Source organism: Stylophora pistillata, chromosome 1 (assembly GCF_964205215.1).
Source record: "Stylophora pistillata chromosome 1, jaStyPist1.2, whole genome shotgun sequence".
In the NCBI taxonomy this organism is placed as follows: domain Eukaryota; kingdom Metazoa; phylum Cnidaria; class Anthozoa; order Scleractinia; family Pocilloporidae; genus Stylophora; species Stylophora pistillata.
This window is the reverse complement of record NC_142519.1, coordinates 441,061-449,809: the sequence shown is the minus strand read 5'-3', so window position 1 is coordinate 449,809 and position 8,749 is coordinate 441,061. Positions and strand designations below refer to the sequence as shown.

At 40.3% G+C, this 8,749-nt stretch overlaps 1 protein-coding gene across 1 annotated transcript; it reads left to right on the top strand.

Annotated features, from left to right (window-relative positions):
- Positions 1–5,083: 5,083 nt before the first annotated feature.
- On the top strand, positions 5,084–8,701 carry LOC111334356 (trypsin). The gene is made up of 6 exons (XM_022940068.2): positions 5,084–5,231; positions 5,942–6,058; positions 6,461–6,538; positions 7,522–7,726; positions 7,880–8,109; positions 8,280–8,701. The coding sequence occupies exons 1-6, from the start codon at positions 5,129–5,131 to the stop codon at positions 8,600–8,602; spliced, it is 1,056 nt and encodes a 351-aa protein (XP_022795803.2). The 5' UTR covers positions 5,084–5,128; the 3' UTR covers positions 8,603–8,701.
- The last annotated feature ends 48 nt before the right edge of the window (positions 8,702–8,749 follow it).

The following is an 8,749-nucleotide window of genomic DNA, read 5'->3' as shown; positions in this document are numbered from 1 at the left end:
AAATGAAATGGTGCCGTTTTAGACTTAAACGATACCACTATCCTTCCTGTACAAATTGTAAAATTGATAAGAGCTAGCTTTCTTTTGCGCTTTTCATAAGCAAAGTTCATTTGCCTCTACTCGGGGAACTGATTTCCACCATTTTACGGCTATCGACGTGAATTTTCTGGGATAAAGAAGCACGTCTGGCAAAAAACCTCACCACGTTTGTACGGTTGACTATAAGGTGTCCCTGGCTGAAATATGAGGATAGTCACTTTACGGTCGATGTGCCGCCTCTCACGCGGTCTTGAAAAAAAGTCGCTCTTAAATGCATGAGAGTTACAAGAATACACTTGGTTTAAGTCATGATGTTTCTTCGTTAAAGTTGAACAAACCAGCTCAGCTGAATCGTGGTTTAGGAGTGGCCTGCCTGCCTGACGAAGAATCAACACTGGCCTTACCGATAGATAAGGCGAACACCAAATTTCGGATCACAGTCAAAGATGAGTGCGGAACCGTAAAACTAAGCTAATACATGCCTTTTAGTTTTGATTTCGATATCGTTCTACATTTGCTATTCGCCTTGGTTTTGTATTTTTTGTTAAAAGTAGAAAGAAAAGTTACTTGAAGCTTTTACTCCTTTTGAAAGAATACTAAAGTTGATTAAACCAAAAAAATTAATTTTATACCGTACCCAAACAACTCCTCTATTTTAACTTAGTGTTTTTTACAAATATTTTTCAAGTAGGACTTCTATCAAATGTTAACGCACCTGAAGATGACCACTTTAGCTGTTTTATATCACCTTCAGAGTATACAAATTAACGGGATAATTTTTCTGTGAATTACAGTTGATAAAAACTGTTCTGGTTACTTTCGAAAAATATCATCACCAAATTATAATGAAACAGATCATTTTAAAGACGCCGTGCCATCTCAGCATGTCAGGGGCGTAGCCAGGATTTTTCAAAGGGGGGGTCACAGAGGCTACTCACCACTTACACCGCTGCTCTCCGGCGTGTATCGGCGGGCTCAGTCGTATTCTCGCGGCATGAAGGCCCATATTAACTAAATACAAGAGTCGTTGACGAAAATACTTTACAAAAAAACACCGATTTTAAAAAAGTGGGCTTTCCAACCATGGCTTTTACGGCCAAGTCTTGTAATGGCGTTTTCGCCACCTGAATATTGTAGGTTGTTTTCTCTAAAGAAGGCCTGCCAAGGGGGGGTCACGGTCACCCCAGGAACCCCCCTGGCTACGCCCTTGCATGTTTATCACTTTCTTTGTTGTTTACTTGCTGTTTCATTAAAATACAAAGAAAAATTGCAATAGACCTAAAGTAATCCTGGCTAATAAGAGGCGGAGTAGGCATGAGCTCATTTGAGTTAGAAACAACTTTCATCTCAATAGTAATGTCTTTTCACATAGGTTAGGGTCGCCATCAGTCCGGTGGCGCTTCATCTACTGTTCTTCCGATACAACCATCTGTGCCGCTGATCTACAGGCAACAGGATGATTGTAAAGAATAATGAAAAGAGGGTGAGCTTTGAGCTCGGCAAAGAAATCATGATAGAAAAATGTTTTTTCGTCTGGTCACAAGCGTGGGACAAAAAAAAATTCTGAGTCCCCATAAGGGATCGAAACTCAGACTTTCGGATCCCGCGCTCTGATGCCGCCCTCTGATGCTCTACGACTAAGCCACGGAGACTCTATGGTGAGCAAGGCGCATTACGAAGTTCATATTTGACACGCGTCCTGCATACTGTTTGGATGGGCAACGTTTGAGGTTTGATTCCTCATAGGGACTCAAAATTTTTTCTTTGTCTCACGCTCGTAACTAGTCGAATAATAATAATAATAATAATAGCTAATCTTTATTGAGGATGCCAACATCACAAAAAAGTGGTTTACAGAGGGGTCCTCTAAAAGTAACTAAATATAATATAATTACTTCTGAAATAAAAATAAAAAGAATACAAATCGAAAAATATGAAGATAAAACTACATTATTTGAAAATTAACATGCGAAAAACGAAACTAATTAAAATAGTGCTTTCTTGATACCACGCTTAAATTGGCTTAAGGTGGGCACATCTCTTAGGGAAAGGGGTAAGGCATTCCAAACGTCCGCTGCAAAATTTATTGTTATCCAGTGCCCCCATCTTCTGTGTGCGAATGATTTGCGGATATTTCGCTTTGATCGTGTAGTATAGTTATGATAGTTACTGTTAAAACAGCAGTGAAAAGTGTGCATAAAAAGCTTATTAACTACCTTAAACATAAAAATAGCACGATGCTCGGCTCTCCGCCTTTCTAGAGGTTTCCAATGGAGCTTTGAAAGTGCATCGCTCGCGGAGGCAGTAGGGGGAAGATCTAAAATGATTCGCGCAGCCTTATTGTGAAGGATCTGTAGCTCCGTCATAAGTATAGTGTTGCCCCGGTCTCCCCAAATAATATCGCCGTAGTCAAAAAGGGGCAGAACAAAAGAATTAAAGAAAGTTATCCTAGCGCTTAGTGGGAGACACGACTTGATGCGCCGCAAAAGGCCTAGCTTCTTGTTTATCTTATTACGCATGTGTTCAAAATGATCCTCCCAAGTAAGATTCTGATTGATAATTAATCCTAAGTAGGGAAAGCATTCTGCTTCCTTAAGTTGCTTACCATCGGCTGAAATAACAATCGAAAAAATGTCTTTCTTAATTATATAGATACTGATGAAATACCAGGATCTCTCTTATTACTAAAAAATCATATCTTCCTCGCACGCAGTGAAGATGCTATTTTTATCTTTCACGTGTGAGGATATAGGTGTCGCCAAAGTTACTAACATGATTATGCTATTTTTTCCGTAGAATTTTGACTTTTTGGAACAGAAGTATAAAAATAATTTGGATATATCAACAAAGTTGAAATGGTAAATTGGCCACCGTAACGATTACAAAAGCTGACGTTTCGAGCGTTAGCCCTTCGTCGGAGCGAATAGACGAATTGTGGGTTGTGTGTGCTTTTAAAGGCAGAAAATGAAGCTACGTTATTGGTGGGAACATGGCAACGAGGCACTTTTAAATGCGCTCGTGCACGTTGCTAAACGTGTCCTTTCATTCACAACACTGATAAAATATCGGGACCCGAACGTTCCATTAAGATCACCGATCGCTTCACGTGCACCTCCGCCAATGTAATCTATTGCATAACTTGCACTTATTGCAAAAAGATATACATCGGCGAAACAGGTAGAAGACTAGGTGACCGATTCCGAGAACACCTTTGCGATGTGGAAAGGAATGACAAAGACACATCGAAACCAATCGCTAGACATTTTAATTTATCTAATCATTCTAAGCAACATATGGCAATCTGCGATCTTTCCTTACACTTAGGTAGCATGGAAAGCCGTAAAACTCTTGAACCAGTGGGAAGGTTCTGGGGGTTTGGACCCCCCCCTCCCTTATCAGACCTGACGCTTACAACTTTGAGACTGAAATTCTTACATCGACAGGATCGTATATCACTTGTTAATTGGCTGATTTTTTAAATTAATGAATCCAAGTAAACGGTAAGCGGCCAAGAAATTATAACTTGCAACCGCGACTGGTGGGAGGGGGTGTGGGGGTGTTGGGGAGAAGTAATTGCCTCAAAAGAATCCAACAGTCCTTTCTGAACCAAAGTTTGGACCCCCCCAATCAAAAATTCCTGGATCCGCTCCTGTGTACAAAAGCTCATCTTTCAAACCGGCAGTCTAAATCCCACAGGAATCAACGAACGCTTTTCATTCCACTAATCTATTCGAGTTTTTCTCGTTGCCATGTTCCCACCAATAACGTAGCTCCATTTTCCGCCTTTAAAAGCGCACACACAACCCACAATTCCTCTATTCGCTCCGACGAAGGGCTAACGCTCGAAACGTCAGCTTTTGTAATCGTTACGATGGCCAATTTACCATTTCAACTTTGTTGATATATCCAAATTATTTCGTTACCCCCACCGACGCAGCCCCAAACAGTTTCTTTAGAAACTATCAGCCTTTATTCAGAAATATAAAAATATAAGTATTACTGTCTTTATTTCTCTTTTTTAACTTTATATCCGAGTTTCATAAAATTTTTGCGACAGGCATTTTGCAATAGGTGACCACTTTAATTGTACTATTTTGATGTTTCGAAAATTAATTAAAAAAATTAAAGTTGTGTTTTATGTGGAAATTTCATCAGTATCTGTAAAATAAAGAGAACATTATATGGCCGTTTAGTGAATACGAATTTTATCTTCTCGTGCTGAAAGTGTCTCTCATTCGAAGATTAAATTCGTATCCCCAAGCAGCCATGTAGTATCCTCTATATATTTTTTTTTACCGAGCTCAAAACTTACCATCTTTCTTATTCTTTACAAAACATGACGCTATCGACATTGCCCACCCAAGAAATTTTCTCTTTGTCCCACGCTCGTGGCTAGAGGAAAAAACATCTCTCTATAGTATGACTGTAGTTAGCAAGGACTAATCCACGATGATGTTTTCTGACTTCGATCAGGGGGGAGTAGATGCCTGTCAGGTTAATAGTGGAGAACCCTTAGTTTGTGTTTTTGGAGGAAAACGATACTCCCTAGGCCATTTCACTATACTCTTACAGTGCATTTCTCCTGCCCAGGGTTGTGAATAGCTACTATTGTTCTAAGCTACAGTAAGTTTCTGTCGATAAAGACCGGCTGATGGTCAGTTTCTTCCTTTTCTTTCCTTTCAAAAATACCAAAATTACAATTGCGGTTTCATTCAGTGCAGTTTCCTCAGCTGTTAACATCCTGTTTGTGCAAAGATTTAAGGAGCTGTTGTAGCTACAGATTGACGCAGCTTTCTCAAAAACAGCTGCATTTACGAGATGGTTCTCGTTATAGGAGACATTACTGACAGTGACAACAACTTGCGATTTCTTTCACACACATCTGCCAAGCTGTTCAGCCGAGATAAATTTGAAAAATTCAAATACTTTAAAACTTGTATAACCAACTTTTTCCTTTACCAAAAAAGCCTTGTTTCCTGCTATGAATAAATGCAAACAAGCCTTTATTGCTAAAAGCGACTGTTTTAAAGGGTCTCAAATTTAGCAGCAAATATTACCTCAGTTGTCCGCCATTCATCCATAGGCTTAAATGTTTACGTCCTACTCAAATTTTCCTAGTGAGTGTTTTCGCGGAACCCAGTACATCATGAAGTTCGTCGTTGTCCTCGCGCTTTTGGTGGCTGAGATAAATGGTAAGAAGTGAGTTCCTAAATTAATTGAGTAAATGAAATTTATGTCACAGAGTTAAAAGAAACATGCATCAGTTTTAGGTAGAGAACGGATAAGAAACGTTCCAGGTGTGTCCTAACTTTGTTGTTTGAGACTTGTTCGATCTCGAGCGAATTATTTACTTACTTAATGTTGGAGACGAAAAAAAGGTTTCAAAATTGAGCCCGAATTTACTTCCTATTAGTTTGTATATTTTGAAGTTAAACCAGGAGCTCGTTAGTAACGGGCTCCTGGCGAAAAGTATTCATATTCACGGTTGAAGTTCCTTTATATGGATGGAAAGGTTTATCGCACGTGACAAATTCAGTAAGCTGTACAGAAATTATAAATCGCGCTACGTGAATCAAATCTTCTACATTTTATGTTATTGATTTACCTGTAAACATGTTCACTACTGAGGCCATAATTATGATCATGAAGAATTTAACGCAGGCTTTTGAATCAACTGAAATATGCTGTAGACTTTACGGAAAGCGTTGATGCTAATTTAAAGTTTACGTATTTCGAAATAATAATAATAATAATAATAATAATAATAATAATAATAAACTTTATTTACCTTGCAAAAAATGTGTCAGCAATTCCATAAGGAATCGCTGGTATTAATGTGCAGCATGTATATGTCAAATGATGACTGACTGCATGTAACTTCTGAATAACATATCATTGATAGCTCTGTGTTACGACCACTGGCCAAACTGCAAAGACTACATAAACAGACCAGGCAATCCGTGTGAAACAAATAGCTTCGTAAAATACAAATGTAAGAAGAGTTGTGGTTCATGCGGAGGTAAGAAGAAATATCAGCTTTTAATTATTCTCCTTTGACATCCCTACTCAGGATAATGGCATCTAACTCTATCTCTCTCTCTCTTTCCTTACGCATTTCGTTAAAAAAAGTTCATTAGAGCGAGGAATAGTAGTAGGAGTAGTAGTAGATAAGTTTATTTCTCACATTTTCACAGAAAATCTGAATTACAATGTGGTTACAGTTATTTAACAAATATATAAAATTACATGCGTGGATAGGGACTGGGCTACAATGGGTTTAGAAAGTATTCGGTTCTGCTTATTAAATGGGACTCAGCATGGCATCTTCCTTGATCTCGTCTTATGCGTATTAGTGTGTCCGTAACCTTAAAGCCTTTTTCATTACACCTGTCGTTTGCCAAACTTTTTCTTTGATTGTTAGGTCCCAGGCCTCCCGTGACACAAAAACCACCTGCGCCTCCAAAGCCATCAAGACCACCAGTACCTCCTCCTCCCCCAGGTGAGAGTAGTTCATATCAACTCTTTAGAAGCTTATCTGTGCTGGCCTTGCTTGAAAAACACCCGAATATTGGCAGAATTACGAGCGACTACAATAAATGATGGTTTAGGAAACTAACAAGAGAACGTTAATATATTAACAGGTCCTTACACGGAGGAGAGACATATGCGACCTGATTGGTTGATTATGTTGATTCCGACCTCAACTCCGCCATAGCCAAGACCATAACAAAACAAACGTTGTTGAAAATGACCGCAATGGACATAAGTCGATTTCCAATGAACGAGATCATGAAACATTCAGGTTTTTTGATAATCACCCAGGTCCAGTTGTTCAAAGAGTGGATAACGATATCCAACGGATAAACCGCTATCCAGCGTATGAGTGTTAACAAAATGCACGAGGCTCTCCATCCGCGCCCGATAACCAACGGATAAACCGCTATCCAGCATATGAGTGTTAACAAAATGCACTAGGCTCTCGATCCGCGCCCGATATCCAACGGATAAACCGCTATCCAGCGTATGAGTGTTAACAAAATGCACTAGGCTCTCCATCCGCGCCCGATATCCAACGGATAAACCGCTATCCAGCGTATGAGTGTTAACAAAATGCACTAAGCTCTCCATCCGCGCCCGATATCCAACGGATAAACCGCTATCCAGCGTATGAGTGTTAACAAAATGCACTAGGCTCTCTGTCCGCGCCCGATATCCAACGGATAAACCGCTATCCAGCGTATGAGTGTTAACAAAATGCACTAGGCTCTCCACCCGCGCCCGATATAGATTTACCCCCGCAGATAACATTATCCACCCTTCGAACAACTATGGCCTGACTGTTAATTACAGTCTCTGTCCTCGGCCTTAGTGCCTCTCCTTAAATAATCGCCGAGAAGTCGAGTGATCATCTCTAAGATTATTAACCAATATTCTTCAGTCCTTCCCCGGATACTGATCTTAATATTATCTCTCGATGCCAAGGTTCATGTGGCATAAAACCAGAGTCACGAATTGTCGGTGGTACCCAGGCCCGTGCGGGTGACTGGCCGTGGCAGGCAATGCTCAAATATCGTCCATCATACAACAAAGGAGCAAGTTTCTGTGGAGGAACCTTGATAGCTCCACAATGGGTTCTTACTGCGGCACACTGTGTGAAAAGAAAGAGAGCTGTGGATCTCAGGATCAGGTAATCTGTAATCTGACACTTCGCAGTCAATATGCGAGATGGATGGCCTTATGATTATGAGCCGTCCGAGTGATTACAATATACACTTATTTTTTTCATGTGTCAAGTAATAATAAACTCAGTATCTCCATACCCAATTGTTTCAATCGACAGAATGGGAGCTCACAACAAAAAGGGAAATGATCCAACGGCTCAAGACATTGAGATTGAAAGGATCATAATGCATCACCTCTACAAGAAACCGTTCGGTATGAGTCATGATATTGCGTTACTGAGGCTTAGCAGACCTGCGGAGCTAAACAGAGCTGTGGGACTCGCTTGTCTTCCGGATACTTCTGTTGATCTACCAATTGATGACGGCAGCAAGACATGCTGGATCACAGGTATTTTGCCCTAAAAATATTGCGCACAAAATTTTGGGAATATTCATTCTGACTCTCTGAAACTTAGGAACAATTCCATTTTTAGGGCGCACTTTCGATCATTTAAGCTGTACTGGTACTCTTAACACCTATGTTCAATAAAAGTGTTATTGAACTTTTGTCAACGACAGGTTGGGGTTCCCTGTCTTCTGGAGGGCCTAGTGCCAGTCAACTCATGCAAGCTGAAGTACCGCTGGTTTCCAAAGAACGGTGTGTAAAAAGTTATCCAAGACAGATCCACGACTCAATGTTGTGTGCAGGTCATGATGAAGGCGGGATAGACACGTGCCAAGGTGACAGTGGAGGTCCTCTGGTCTGTAAATATGGCGGCAAATGGCACTTGGAGGGCGCCACAAGCTGGGGCTACAAATGCGCGCAGGAAGGGTACTTTGGTGTGTACGCCAATGTAAGATACTTGTTGGATTGGGTATACGACACAATAGCCTCGTATTGATTAAACCTTTACCTTGACATGAAGCAAGGTTTTAAGTAGACCAACAAATAAATAAATCTTCCTCTAAATAAAGAATTAAAAGAGTGGTTTGTTGTTGAATTAGGGTAATGGCACCCACATACCTCGCTCAGAACCCGATCAACTCCC